The 16,294-nt window shown below is 36.3% G+C and overlaps 1 protein-coding gene across 2 annotated transcripts in view; it reads right to left on the reverse strand.

The window, feature by feature from the left end:
- The window catches only part of AFG1L (AFG1 like ATPase), a 65,914-nt gene that overhangs the window by 46,422 nt on the left and 3,198 nt on the right, over positions 1-16,294 (reverse strand). For both annotated transcript variants that reach the window (XM_035320522.1, XM_035320521.1), the window contains exons 2-5: positions 12,634-12,860; positions 3,689-3,740; positions 2,964-3,065; positions 1,587-1,717 (exon numbers count right to left, since the gene is read on the reverse strand). In XM_035320522.1, the coding sequence (XP_035176413.1) occupies positions 1,587-1,717; positions 2,964-3,065; positions 3,689-3,740; positions 12,634-12,860 (512 nt within the window). The remainder of the gene's footprint in view (positions 1-1,586; positions 1,718-2,963; positions 3,066-3,688; positions 3,741-12,633; positions 12,861-16,294) is intronic.

Here is a 16,294-nt window from a genome sequence, read left to right on the forward strand (position 1 = left end):
AATGACCTTGTCTGTGAATAAAACAGCTTGAAAAGACCAGTCTTTTACAAGAGGAAAGAAAGGCACATTCATTAGACATATACCTGCCTCCTACTTGAACTGGTAGAGCCAGATATCACATATAGTGACTGGTATATGCAGATTTATGTCCAACTGCACGTATGCCGACATCGCGTTCAAAATTACAACTTTTTTTAAGAGAAACCCATGAGCACCACAGTTAGAATTTACTTAAACTTGGTTGTTACAAGTTTTACTCTAAACAATCAAAGCCAAAAGCAAATAAAACCAAACCACAATCTGCAACTTTTGGTTGAGATGCAGGCAATACATATTGGCATAATGATTTGAGTTGGTTCTGAGAAAGTCTATTTATTTTACAGAAAGTATTCTGAAAAAATGTTTGATGCTCATAACTGAGAAGTGGATCAGAAAAACTTTCTTTTAACACACTGAAACACTGCAAAATATAACGCAAATACAAGTTTTTCTTAAACATTTTCAAATGAGATTGCAATGACCCCACACATTCTGAAACCACAGGTCAAAGGATTATCCCTTGCTGCAAAATGCAGAAGTAACTTAAACCAAAAACACCTACTACTTAACGAGCTGAAAAAAATCCCGTTCATGGGAGCTGATCATAAACTAGTTATCTTCTTTTGTGCGTAGGCTATAAATAGTAGCTAGGAGATCAGAATTGCTCTATCCATTTCAGTTATATGCTAATTTAAGAGCATAATGCAGAAAATTTACAGTCAATAGATGATTCTTTTACTAGCGGTGATTTGAGAAACGCAGATCTGTTCTTCTCTTCCCCTGCAGTTCCTCTTGGAATTCAAAATCTCAGCTAATTGAGCTGCTTAGTATACCTCCTGCTCTCAGAAAATAAATAAATAAACATATATATATATATATATATATATATATATATATATATATAAGCAACTCTATGCTTAAATTTGTTATGTCCTTAAAACAAAGTTCACAAGCCACATAAAACAAATGAATCAACCAAGCTAGCTTGGGCAAACATTTTATCACTTTATTTTTAATTTTCACATTTAATTCAACAGAAGTTTCTTAAAACATGCATTACACTGATAAAATTTGACACTGACACTTCAAGGTCTCCACTAACTCTAGGAAAGAATTTAGATTGAAATTGATACGTTATTTCCATGTCCTTAATCACAGTAAGACCATTTTGTTCCTCTATATGAACCACGGTAAAGAGCGACCAGGCATGCCAACCACGTATCAGGTGGCTACTGTCCTGGCAACGTACAGACTCATTTTAAGATGACAACTCCTGTCCTGAAGCACTTATGAGCCTAAACGTTAATTATTACCCACTAGTGAGAGCAGTAACTACAGAGGTAACTTGGATATTGTATCTTGGAAAAAGAAAAAATTAACACCACCTTCAGAACCGTGAAATCACTTTTGCTCTTGTACTTGCACAGTTCACTTCTGCCCAGTAATTCAAATACTATACAAGTAGTAACAAATATCATATTCTTAAGATTAACAGTAATGTCATGAAGTTTCCCTTAAAAGCCAAGTAGTAACCTCTGATTTCTTACCTGAAATTCATCAAAACATAGGAGAGAAGCCTCTTCGCTTATTTCCTCTGCTACTGGTGCAATAGGGTCATATGATTTGGCCATAAGTCCAGGCTTTCTTTTTGGCAAGCTCTGCTTAAGGCGATGTATTCCTGAGTTGATAAGACATAAAAGAATATGTACATGCTTTTGTAAAATAGGGAAAACAAAGTTAACTATCTAATAAAAAGCAGCCTAATGCAGTTAAATGAAAAAAACTTCAAATTTCATCTAACTTCAAGAGGGAAAAACCATTGTTTTCAACCACATCCAGGCAAATACTAAAACCACAGAGACTGTGATTTCTATATTCTTGCTAAGAAACATGAAAAATAAAAATCACGGAACCCTTGAATACTAGTATTGAACACCTATATCTTATTTTTAAAACTGATATAAATTAGTTTTATCTTTATCCAGCTCATGACCTTAGCTTCAGTTTCACTTCCCAATTTGGCATTTTCTGTCCTAATCACCCTGCAAGTATAAAAAAATCCTTTCAGTGTTTACAAATCAGTGGCAGTGCTCTGTGCACCGTATGCTCTGGAGGTATACTTAGAATGCATTTAGTTAAAAGAACTCAAAGTGAATGCAGTTCTATTTTACAGTGTAAACAAGATGATGCTGATACAAAGTTATTACATAGGTAGTTTAATGCCATAGATTGCATTCCATCAGCCTACAAAAAAACATTTGGCAAACCAAGGTCAAAGTAAGAAGCCAGGTTTGTTAAAATTTAATGAAGTAGCGCACTAGTGACAAGAAACAGAAAATCTCAACAATGACCCAATGGTGACAAAAAAAACAAGGGCAGTAAAAGGGGCAGAAGTTGTTTATGCCAATGAATGCCTTCCAAGAAAAACACAGCTGTCACAATACTTGTAAATTGTAGCATTATTCACTAACAATTTCACAGTATTCATCTTCACTGATTTAGTTGTCTCTGAATCATGATCCATCACAGAAAAAAACTATGATGTAGCATTTACACTTATCTGTCCTTTTGAGTGACAGCATCACATTACTTTGTTTTATCATTCATTTTCAGCAGCTGCCTTCCTCAGACTGCACGTAAGCTAACCAGTAACTGAAGAATATCCAGATAAGGATTTAATCCTAAACATACATGCAATTTTCTATAGAATTTGGTATACAAAACATTTGAGAAGATACTTGAGAAACAGTATGCAATTAACATCTACTCCAGTATGGCAAACACTGCTAAAATCCTCTAATTTCTTTTTTTCTTAGAAACTTAAATAAAATTACATTGTATACTACACATATGAAGATGAGACAGGCTTTTTCATAGTTATCATAGTTCATAAAATTATTGTAAATACCGGTATCTGCACTTACTCTGGTGCACATCTAGCATGAAGCCATGAAAATGGACTCTCTTTTTCCTTTCTACTTCTAAATGAGAATAGAACATGTCCATCACCATTGTCTTCCCTGTACCTTCAAATAAAAAAAAAAAAAAAAACACCCAACAGGTAGTTAATTTAAGAACAGTGTGTACTGATTACAATAATGATTGTTCATTAGTTTTGAACTAATGAAACTATACTCTTCCACAAGATAAGTACAAAGCCAGACTGTTGGGGAAGAAAGATTATATTTCATGTTCAAAAACCCAAAACAACTGCACTGTTATTTTTCCATTTTGATCTATACAGTGTTGACTGGCAGGTTACACAAATGGCTCCATAAGCATCCAGAAAACAACATTTTCGCTTGAAATGCTTTTTCACTCTACATTGGTGTAATTAGAACATACACGTTCTCTCCCTGACCCACTCCTCCCCAAGTTGCTTTTCAAATTCTCAAATTGCATTCTTAAATATTAGTGAGTAGGTAACACTGAAAAAAATGTATACAAGGTGGTATAGTCTAATTAAACAGCTTCCAATCTTCTAAGGTGTAATTGGGTTAATCAACATCATATTCTGGAAGAAAAATAATCCTGGAAAAATCATTAAAGTAATAGTACAACATAATTTTCAACTTTTTAGATACTTCGCAATTCGAATGAACAAACTTTTAGATAAAATTTGATTGGAACTGATGTAGCTGAAACTTACCAACATCTCCATAGACATAAAGACCTTTTGGAGGTTTGTTTTTTGCAAAGAGCTGCAAATCAAGAAAAGAAGAATAAATACAAACATGGTGCACAACAATAGCAAGCACATAACTGTGATAAAGTAATCAAGTAACTACATTTAACTACCTGAGAAGGAATAGCCAGCAAAATATAACCTTGAATAAATTATTAGCTCAGAATTGGTAAGCAATCTAATGTTGTATTTCTGTGAATTTAGTTTAAAAAAAGGGCAAATACACATGCTATTTGTGTGGTTTGGGGGTATTTTTTTTTTTTTTGCTGTTTTTAGATCATTGTGAAAATAACTCCATCCCTAGTCCAAGTATGTTTTATTTTTTAATAACTAGAAGACATAGAATAGTGATTAAATGTTTCCCAATACATCACGAACAAAATAAACCCTCTTCCCTCAAACAAGCTCAGAAAAAAGGATGTAAAATAAAGCACTACCACAAGACTTGCAGATGTATGTTGTATATACAAGCTTTGCTTAAGATATAAGCATTTAGAATTTAGAAAACCAACGTGACAAAGACAACGAATATTCCAGGTCCCCTTTGTCTCTCCTTGGAATCTTAAATGCAGAATTATCTGTTTTAAACATGATTTAAACCAATAGATGCACAGTTAAAATATATCATTTTAAATTGGCATTTATACACGCACAAATTAAGGGTTATGTTCAAATTACGCATTTTAATAAACATTTTGTCAACTGAGTTTTACCTTAATTAGTATTGGTTAAGTAGTTTTAACCTCTTAACATTATTCAGGACATATGTTATGACAGCTGATTACTTATTCTGTTTTACTCAAATATGTATTTTTATGCAAGTATTTGCAATAGCCTCAATACTCCAATTTGAAACAGTCTTCCTCTCCCAGCCTAGGAGGATGGTCACATGCAAAAGACACTTCCAAGTAAAACTCTAAAAAGAAATAGTTTCTAAAAAATTATAATTCTTTAAAAAAAAATCATCAAATTCATGAAACTGAACTGACATCCACAAAATCATCACACAAGAGTTAAGGTTATTTTAAAGTGTTCCACTTTCAGAGTTACATGAGCTGAGCCAAAACAAAGGAAAATTAAAATTACAACCCTGTAGTCTCATTTGGAGCTGGATAATTGCTAAACAACTTGAATCTAAAGCGCTTTTCAAAACACAGCACCATGTTAAAGAAATGAGGGAGTCAGTAGCAAAACACTAATTAAATATGGAAGAAAATACATGACCAACGATAGACAGATAATGTCTCAGGTCTACTGAACCAGTTTATTCGGAAAACATGCAAGAGTAACTCTTATATAAGACCCACTTACAGATCTAATTTAGAGCTACATTAATAGATAATCAAAAATGTGTATCATCAATCTGTGGCTGACCAGGGTTTCAGATGTTCTGAAACAGTTCCATTAATAGACATGGCTGCAGCTACTTGCTAGAGCTTTGAAAGCATAGCAAGACAATTTAATTGACGTACATATTTCTGTGTACACTTTTTAAGAGCTTGCACTCACTGAAACTGATTCTCAAAGTTCGATTTTTTTCCAATTCTCCTTTCTTTGCTGTGTATCAGAGACATATTTCTTTATTTTTGAGATTAATAGCACGCATTTTAACAAAGTAAAATACTAACACAAAATTTATTAATAAAAATAGAGTATTAATGAGGTATGCAGCTTTTCCTAAGACTCAGGAAATAAATCAGTGCTTACAGTACTGCTTCACCTGTTCTTGTAAAGATGATATGACTAGAACAAGTAGTAATGCCTATATTTTTATATCCTTTTTTTAAAGTGTAATATGTTTATTAATTACATTTAATAATCTTTTTCCTTTTTAAGTATGTTTTATTCTCACTCCAATACTTATTATTTGTTAGAAAAAAAAATGCTGCAGTAAAGGATTTTGGTTTGCTTTACTTTGTTTTTTGGGTAAAGGAAGCAAATAAAATGGCTTGGACTCCTTAAAAGCTAAATCAACTCCTGATTGATTTAAAGTTTATATATATATATATATATATATATATATATATATATATATATATATGTTTGTGAAGATGTTATATTTGTTATTTGTATATTTGTTAAGTGGTATCTGATTCCCTTAAAAAAAAAAAAAAAAGATACTGTGGCAGATCTGAATACATTTGCTGAAGCTGATAAACTCTAAAACCAAATCATCTTTGAGCAACTTAAAGACATTTGTAGGAAATATTTTATTTTCAAGTAAAATTATCTTCTGTATACTTCTGACAGAAGTAACACTATTACCACTTAGGGTACTCATTTTCTCAATCCTGTCAGGTATTGTAGAACACTAAAACTCTAGAGCAATTTTAGATAGATACATTTTCCAATCAACTGTACTTTTTCTTATTAAAAAATACAATATGTACATATATAAACTCAATCAGTAGATTTCTAATTCTGAAACCTAGACATCCTGTTCTAGGTTTCTAGGTTTCAAGCTGTTCTACATTAATCTAAAATTGTCCTTTTTTCCTTTTTAATTAATGATTCTCATGCATCTCCTGAAGCCTGCAAATGGCACAAGGAAAAGATCAGGTTTCACTAGGATTTCTGATAAAATCCAGTCAATGCTGTTGGCTCACTTGAGACTACAGAAAGCAGTCAAGAAAGCCAGCAGTATTTGAGAGCAAAGTATTTGAGGCAGCAGACTGATCTTGGTTCCATTGAAACACGCACTCCAAAGGAAAAAACAGGAGGGATATCTAATGCAGAAGATCCTCCAGTTCCCTTAAAATAAAAATTGATGTGTCTGTTTCATGGAGGGATGCGAGAAGAGTGGGAGGCAGAAGACATAGTCAATGAGCTTCTTTCTCCTCATCGTCCTGAGGTATATTTGACCTGTCAGTATTCAATTGCCTAACATCATTGTTTTTTGCCAGAGTGATAAGACAAGAATGTTAAAGCTTACATTTAAAGTGCACAAAACCAAAGACTTTAAGGGATACAGAGAGACTGAGTTTGAAGGAGATAATTATAAAATCAGATTAATAATAATCAATTAAATAATTAAAATACTAATTATCAGTTCTATAAATCTTTAAACATATGTTTTGAATGCTCTACCACATTCTTTCAAATAAAGGCATTACCACTAATGTGTCAATACCCTCCAGTCCTCCAAGATTCTCTGTTCCCATAATATTCTTTGCAGTAACCTAAAAAAATCATAACTTAAGTGTTTCACTAAGCCTCATTATTGTTAGAATATGCTTACAGCAGGAACCTTTTTTCCTTTTATAGATCAGTTAACTGGCTTTTTTTATATATCATTCATATACTAGAATATTCACCATTCTATCATAAAACATACGCATCAGTGTCCCCAGATTTAGGGAATTTTCTTCTCCACTTCCAAAACATTTTCTACATTTCTGTTTTTGTAACTGAATGCCTTGCTTTGACTCCATCACATCAGATTTATCTTGTTTGAACTTCAGTCAATTAGTATCCTCTCTCCTCTACGGAATTATATTCGTTAAAACATCTTCAAACTGACAACTTCCTATTCTTTCTACTGCGTATTTGATAACGTGCAACATCTTCCCACCTTCACCAATACTGCCTGTCTCAGACACCAAAAGAAAATAACTCAGTTCCTGGGAATATTTCACACTGATCTGAGAAACTTTTAATTGAAAATCCATGTCAGTGTAAACGTGGTTAATTAAAATATGCAAAATTCGAGAGACAAGTATCCAGACGGCACTTAGAAAACTAACAAACAAAAAACCAATCAACCAACCAAACCAAAACAGAAACAAAAAAATCCACACACACAAAAAAAACACTAACAAAACTGCCTCTTTCTCCCACTCTTTCAGACCTTCTTTTTGGTTGCTGTTGCAGCTGAAGACATTTACAAGGTCTTGGATGGCGTTTACTATTGTTCATACCTCTTTTCAAAACATGACCTCACTTATAATTGAGCTTATTTCAAGTCATTAGTACAGCAACTCAACAACTCTTAAGATGTCCCAATTGGTATTATTTTGAAAAGCTAGAGATCTGAAACATCTATGGAAACTCTTATGGCCTTGAACTTCAATTCAGAGGATCTCAAAATATCTCAACATACAAGGCCATGCTTTCACCAAGTTGAAGATCAAAGTCATTGTTCAAATTTGAGTAATAATTTTGAAAAACAGAAGCATACTTGATTTGCAGCAACACACTAATTGTTTTTCCCTTTAAATTCATTCTAAACTGATGCCCAAAAGACACTCTATCAAAATAAAACACAGTTTTACTATCATAAAGGAAGCAGCTGTTTTTTCCCCCCAAATTGCTTATTTTAGAAACATTTTGCCTGTGAATTGATACAAGTCTCTCAGATAAACATTGAAATGCTTCTGTTATATCTAATATCAATATTTGTTCCCTAATTCTACTTTTACTCTTTATAGTAGACAAAACTATTTAGATTAAAGGTGACAAAAAATACGAGCAAAGCAGACCATTCTTTTAATGACTAAGTAAATAAATTTCTACTGAAATAACTCAGTTCAGAAGAGTACTTTACATTTGAGGTAATGAGCTAGTGAGTATTAGACCCAAGAAGAGGCTGACAACTATTTTCCCTCAATCTCCCTCTCTTCTCCCCCCCCACCTTTTCTTTTCACTGCGACCTCTCAACCACATTCTCTTCAATGCCAGAACCAGGAAAAATTAGCATGCTTGAATTGCTGTGCATCTTTTTTTTTTTCTTATACTTCTAAAAAGTGGCGATAGGTTCTTCTCAACCTTGAAGATGTCATACTAAAAGTAGGTTAGTCAAATTTCTAGAAATCTTCTGAAAAAGCAAGACCTCAAGCTACTATGTGTAATTGATTAAAAAGTTGGACTCAGTTGCAAAAAGTTCTCAATGTAAAATATATCAATGTTTCATTTACATCTATTAAATCTCATCAAAAAGGGGGAGACCTTATTGCTCTCTATAATTACCTGAAAGGAAGGTGTGAGGAGCTGGGGGTCGGCCTCTTCTCACAGGTAACTAGTGATAGGACTAGAGGGAATGGCCTCAAGATGTGCCAGGGGAGTTTTAGGTTGGAAATGAGGAGACATTTCTTTTCAGAAAGAGCAGTCAGGCATTGGAATGGGTTGCCCAGGGAGGTGGTGGTGTCACTGTCCCTGGGGGTGCTCAAGGAAAGGTTGGACCTGGTGCTTAGGGACATGGTTCAGTGGGTGACATTGGTGGTAGGGGGGTGGTTGGACCAGATGATCTTGGAGGGCTTTTCCAACCTTAATGCTCTATGATTCTCACTGAAGGCAGCATTATTTGGCAGGTATCACAATCTCTAAAAGCTGGTTGAAATTAAAGAATGGAACAGAAGCAGTGAGAGGATTGCTTTGGAGAATTAGCAGAAATCCACATCCTCACTCTAAAGCAATGTCATTTGACTTTTTCCTTTTAGAAAAGGGTCGGTTAGATGGCTTCACTGTGATTAGCTCTGCTGCTACACAAGGACAAAAGTACCATCACAATCTCCTAAATACAGTAAGATTAGTATTACTTTATTCTCAGCAGTAAAGAAAGCTTCACTATACATGCTTCCCAATCAAAGAAACAGTAAACAAGCCCACATAACGGTTGATCTACAACCCATTACGAGACATCTGCTCTAACAACTATGATGATTCACAGCACTCCAGTTAACACGAGTCAGCTCTCCAAGTTATTCTCAAAGGCAGAGCTTTTAGAAAAGAATATCCCAACGGTCCAAAACAGTTTACCAGAAAAGATCAAAATGCTAGCCTACTGATCATTCCTCTGTCACTTCTACAAAATGAAAATGGATAAAAGTTTGGCAGCATGCCCAAAAGATGATGCAGGAGCAAGCCAAATAACTGGTATCCTTTTGAGCAACATCCTCTTTTAGTCGGGTACAGGGTCTGCAAATAGTTTGAAAACATCTGATTTAAGAGCTTATGAGCCCAATGCCAAAGCTTAAGATGAAGTCTAGAGAAAAGAAAGAAAACTAACAACTTCTCACATTAAACATCATTTGGGCACAAATCTCTGGCCTGTTAGATCACACTTATGGAAATAATTTGCCTACTTCACGCCAGCAAAATAGGTTTATGACTCCAGCTTGAACTCCTTACAACCAAAGGAAAACAGTTTCCTTTCAGGCATGCCACAATATTGCTTTGGATAACAAAGATAAGCAATAAGCAGTTTGGAAACAGCTCATTTCTCTTTTCTTCAATACTTTTCCTCAGTCAGTGAAGAGTCTGGTTTAGACTTAAGAGCCTATAAAGACATAAGACAACATGTTGGGGTTACAGACAGAAACAAGGTAACCTCTGAGCCTCCTCTTCTCCAGACTAGACAAACCTGGCTGTCCTCAGCCTCTACTCACAGAGATATGCCTTCCAGCCCTTTTACCAGCTTCGTTGGCCAGTGGAGCCCAGAACTGCACGCAATCTTCAAGGTGAGGCTGCACCAGCACTAAACATAGTAGGAGAACAAGCTCTTTTGACCAGCTGGCTAAGTAAAAGGTAAGCAATGTGATGAGTTCATGTACCAGCTGGAGAAGGTAAAAATATTCTCCAAAAAATTGCTTGGCCCCAAACCCCTTATCTAAATCAAAATTACTGAATTGTTTATGTTGGAAAGGACCTCAGGAGACTACATGGTCAAACTCCCTGCTCAAAGCTGGATTAACTTCTTTCAGAACAGGATTTCCAAAGACACACTCCTTGTCCCCTAGGAACAAACTTGCCTTAGCACTTTGCTTCCTTTAATTAACCTCTCTCATGCTTTTCCTTCCAGTGTCTGACTTCTGTTCTTGGAATTACTTCTCATTCAGGTTTCTTCTCTCTGTATACCACAGTTGGACTAGATGATCTTGGAGGTCTTTTCCAATCTTTATGATTCTACGATCAACAAAAAAGAGCTCCTTCCTAGTTGTTTAGTCTGCTTCCCTCTTTCAGGAGGCAGGAAGACATTTCCAGTCGAGCGTATGACTAGCAAATACACGATAACCATCTACAAGTATGAGCCTAAAGTTTTCAATGGATATGGAGGCAGACTGATAAATGAGTACTGTGTCCCAAGGTTCTGTACCCTGCTACACTTGCCTATTTGAAACAGGTACTTCTACTGGTGTAATACTTGTTCTCATAGTAATATTATCTTCTCTGCTTTTTTAACTCCTTGAAGCTAGTATATATTTCAAGAACCTTAGATTGGTAACTTGTAGTTTGGTACCTAAAAGGTAGAGGACAGCACGTCATTTAGATGTATCTGAGCCCTGTAGGTTTTGGCTCCTCTGATTCCATGCTACATCATTTCAGCTTGCCATACAGACAAAATACAGTATTTGTGCCAGGTAATTGGTGAATTTGGAGGTGTAATGGCAAGTATATAGTTAAGTAACGAGTCCAATAGTTACACAGTTTTATGCCCATGAGATGTGTTGCATAATGGATACTGCAAGAGGCTGCTGTGGAGATTTATTAGCACGGTCTGCAGCTGATGATGTACGTTGACTGTAACGGTGGAAGTTATTTCTAATGAAAAAAATAAAAGCAAAAGTCATGCGATAGAGAGAAACAACAGAGAAAACTCCCAGTGACTGTCTGGGAAATATACGAAGCTGTTGACACAGGACGTGTCTCCCCAGTGCAAGAGACCAGGAAAGTGATCTAGACGATGATGGCAATTAGTGTTTTCTATGCTTTTTCCCAGCATGACACCATTTTCATCAGACTCACTGAAATGCCCATTTGTGTCCCCCACCCCCATTTATGGATCTGTGCTGACAGGAGTATGCTAATCAGGTGTAAATGTTGCACCTTCACTGGTCATCCAGCTTCTGTGAACATCTATCACTGGCTAATACTTATCAAGCATTTAAAGACTTACCTACTTTGCTGTGCTCTATGTTTGATTTTCTGGTATATAAACTGAAGTCTACAAAACAAGAGACAAGGAAAGCAGGGGCAGAGAAGACATTCTCACACCAGTTCTAGTTGCTTCCCATGAGAAGCTGCCATAACAACACTATCAGAATTCGCAGGTGCAAGGCCACAAGAGCAACAGTACAAGAATAACACCATGAGAACAAGACAAGAAAAGTACTGCCACAGCAGCTCTGGAAAGTATTGCATCAAATACTCCAGGAAGAAGTTATCGAAGTGCAACAGCAGGCCTGCTGCAGTACTAATGCTAAGGCACTGAGGTTGCTAATGCACTGTAGGAAAGGTGTATGACTGATTTTTTTGTTAATGCTTCTTGTAACATTGAAAAGTGTTAATTTTGTTAATGCTTCTTTTAAAAGAAGCCCCAAGAAATACACTTGGGGTGCAGATCACACCTCTTGCCTTTTTTTCTTCGCCCCCCAGCTGGAGACTAACAACACCGGGCAGATTTTTTTTAAAATCTTTGTTTTTAAAGTCACGTCAGATCTCTATTATAATGTTTTGCAGAGCTAAATTATTTGACTTGGATTATTTAGATTCTGCTGGCTTATTTCACTTATACACATGGAACATTTGTCAGGACACAACACATCAATGTTCAGTGTCTGTAACCCAAACACACATATGCTATATCAGTGCTTGAAAGCAAAAAATCTAGCCTAGGCTACCCTCTTCTACACATTCTGGGAAAGGCAGAGAGTGGACATAACCATAATCATACAAGATTTTCTTTCAGAATTATTTCAACAACATTTGTTTCCTGGTAGCATGCCACTGGAATTTTACAGATCAAAAAAATAAAGAACTGAGAACCAAACATGAACAACAATCTACCTGTAAAGACGCAGCTGCAAAAATAAGATTTGGGTTAATGACAGAAATTAGGGGTTTTAAGCACATTCTTATGAGCAAATAAAATTAAATAAATAAATAAATAAATCTATCATCATCATAAATCCCACCTTTGAGAGAAGATTTTTTGAACTGATGGTGTAGCCTTTAAGGCTCTCGTGCAACTTTTGCAGGTGCTGCACAACTCTTCTTTGCTGCTCATCATTCCTCAGCTCTTCTTCTTTAATCAGAAAGTCGTAATGTTCCAAAGGTCCACTGCAGACCAACAAGGCTCTAGCGTTAGCATCTGTAAGAGTACCAGGGACTGTCTTCTCATCTGCCACCTGACTTGTGTACACTGTCAAATGAAAAGTAGACATTTTAATAGAGAAGTTATGAAAAGTACCCGCTTATATTCATAAAAAACACACATTGTTAACAGTTTTTGCAAAGACTGATACATATTACTTACCTAGACAACCACTAGAGTATGTTTCCCCTTTATTATTCATTAAATCAACTTCTTACTACAAAACACCTTTAATATGTTTTAACACTTACTAATTAAAAAACACACACAAAAATCCCAGCTGGAAAGGTGGTAAAATCTGGATGTGCTGTTGTAAGGGAAGCATTGACTTATCTGTTGCAAACTGGGGCAAAATCATTTAAAAATTCTCTCAGTGCATTTTTCTGAATAGATTAGTCCTTTAGAGAGGTGGGCTGAAAGAAAGAGTTTAAAAGCTAGTAAACAAGACCAAACTATGTGTTTTGTAAGCACGTTTGAGGAGTCAAAGACCACAGTAAACAACCCAATAACTATGAAACCCCGCAATGCCACAGCCCACTTTGCTGGCATTATCTACTACTTAGAAGAGACAGGACCATGCCCAAGCAGAATCACAGAATTTTCTAGGTTGGAAGAGACCTCAAGATCATCAAGTCCAACCTCTGACCTAACACTAACAGTCCCCACTAAATTCTAAATTCTGTTTAAATTTAAAAATAAGTCTCAATCACCAGGCATGAAATGAGATATAACTAGGAATAAAAGAACAAGCTTTGTAAGAATGCTTGCTAAATCAGTAAGATCAGACACCTAACAATAGAATACATTGGAAAGGCGTTTATGAAAAGGTGTTGCTTATGCTGTAATTTAAAAGCTTAAGTATAATCATGAGTAACATCATTTGTACCAATGACAAAAGAAACAGATTTGGAAAAACACAGAGCAGACTGAACAATGTGAAGCAATTTGAACGTTGCTAGATCCATTGAAAGTCATCCTTAAATGCTTCAGGTAAGCTCCCTAAGCAACATAACAGCCTCTAGCAGTTTTCCTTCAGGCCTCCTGGATGGCAAGTGAGGTTCAAAAACACACAAAAAATGAAGCTACGGTGATCTTTAAAAAGAGAAAGACAAATCCAGAAAAATCATAGGTCAGTCAACACAGATCTAAACCACAGGAAAATACGGGGATGAGTGCAAACAGGATTGTGGTGGTTTTTTTTGTTTGTTGTTTTTTTTTTTTTAAGCACTTAAGATAACATGATAAATGACAGGCAACACGAACTCCTCAGGAGCAAGGAGTTTTCCTCTCTGACCACATAACACACTTGGAAAAAGGAAAACCATCTTAATTGCACTAACACCTCTGTATTTGGGCCTCAGAGTGATCTCCTATATGAAGTAGGAACGCTAGATTCAAGTGAAATAACTTTCAAGCAGGTACAAAACAAGCCAGGAAAGCTATACATAATGAATGAGTACGACAGTTAAACAAGATGCGTGTTTCCAGTCGAGTTTCAGAGAGAGCTTAGAACCCCAACTTGCTGCATTTCAGAATTTCCATTCACCACCTGTATCGGGCAAAATAAGGTTTATGGACTGGGCTGGCAGGTAACACCAAGTCGGGGGTGTTGCAAACACGCTGGAAGGCAAGGCAATTCTGACAAATTGTACAAAAAGCCTAAATAGAATACAGTGAAAGCAGGGATTGTGCTTAGAGGGGTCAATAACTGAACTGTAGAGACAGACAATGACCAGCTGAAGAGCACTCTGCAGAGAAAGATCCAGGGCTGCATTGGATCACGGACTGACAGCAAAACATCACCGTGGCACTATTCCATAAGGGAAAAAGCACTCCGAGGTGTTTGTGTGCATGTTTGTGTACATACAGATGCAAGGGGCAAAGCATAAGCAGACGTGAAATAGCCCTGTTCTATCCAATACTGGTATGATCTGCCCTGGGACACACTGAAGTTTTCTCACCGTATTTCACGAAAGGTACAAACTCAAGGGAGAGGCTAGAAGACTATTTGAAGTCGTATTTGTTAAACCATGGGTCACATCCCACAGAGGAGGTGTAAGAGGGCTCGAAGGGGCAGAAGAAGAGTTTAAACTTGTCACAAATAATTTAATTGATCAATTTTATCATTTTATTTTATAACTATATTAGTTTATTTTAACACCTTGGTTCCTCCAAGGCAAGGAAGTCACTGGTTACGTCTGCAGTCAATAATTTCACCAAGTTCTTCTGTCCTGAAGGAGCCACGTTACTGCTATGAACTGACAGTAATTACGTGATCTCTTTAGCTACGGATGAGCCAGACTTGAGTTCAGAGTTTGTCATTGCAAAAATTTCAATACAACCTTTACAGAAGACTAAAGAAAAGCACATAGCTATCTCCAGATACATTAACAGTACTAGCAACAACAACAAAAAAGGAAATAAACGGTCAACAAGATTAGAGGGGGAAAAAAAAATAAACGCTGACTTAGGGACAAGAAAGCATTTGTGGCTCATGACTTTCCTGGCTATGGACAGAGCACACCAGCAGGACTTCTCAGAAGCGTGGGTTTTGTCTCAGGTTACGTGCAGCTAGCCATCCCGGGAACAGGAATACAAGACTGTGCCATTAACAGATGACAGAGCTGAGCAGTACATGCAGGTGATGACAGAGGGTGGCATGGCACAAATTACTCACTATTCTCCTAAAATAAACTTCCAAAGTCTTCCATTCTAAACTCTATTTTGTGGGACACGTTGCAGAACCATTCACACCACTAAAGCTCCTTACTAATCTATCCCTGAATGGATAAAGAAAATGAATTCTTAAAAAAATTAATATATAGCTGAGGGATACCAGACAATTACCTTCCATTATTTTACACTGAGGAAACCACTGCTTCACCAGGATTCACTTACATATAATTCAGTGCATTAGTCCAGCAGCCTTACCTATGCTGCCAAAACTCACTTTCTCTCCTACTACTTCACACATTCACGTTACATAAACTGATACTTCCTTGTATTAGCTCCCTTTTGATTGTTAAAATGTCTCACACAGAAAAAACACTTTATATTTCTAAGTATTTTTCTAGATAAGACTACAGAAAAGCTCAATCTAACTCAGTTTTACATAAAACAACGTAAAAGTAGAGCTGTGTGTTCATCCATAATCTTCCCCACACCCAAGGTACATGACAGTGTTGGATTTCCTCACGTTTTGCCTAACTTTCAGTGCTAATTTAAGAATTGCCACTGGCTTGCAACTTTGAATTGCCGTTCCTAAAACATTAGTCCAACCTCATTTTACTTCAAGCCACAAAACTAGCTGCTTGCAGTTGCCTTTCTGCCTGCCTACCCAAGCATCGCAGATCAAGTTGTAGTAACAACCTACTGCGATACACACACACAGAAAAGGTCCTGCTTGGAGAAATCGGGGGGGGGGGGGGGGGGGGGCCGCAAAAAAGAAAAAAAAAAAAAGAAACATGAAATAGAAAAGCCAA

The sequence above is a fragment of the Oxyura jamaicensis genome, chromosome 3 (genome assembly GCF_011077185.1).
Source record: "Oxyura jamaicensis isolate SHBP4307 breed ruddy duck chromosome 3, BPBGC_Ojam_1.0, whole genome shotgun sequence".
NCBI lineage: Eukaryota > Metazoa > Chordata > Aves > Anseriformes > Anatidae > Oxyura > Oxyura jamaicensis.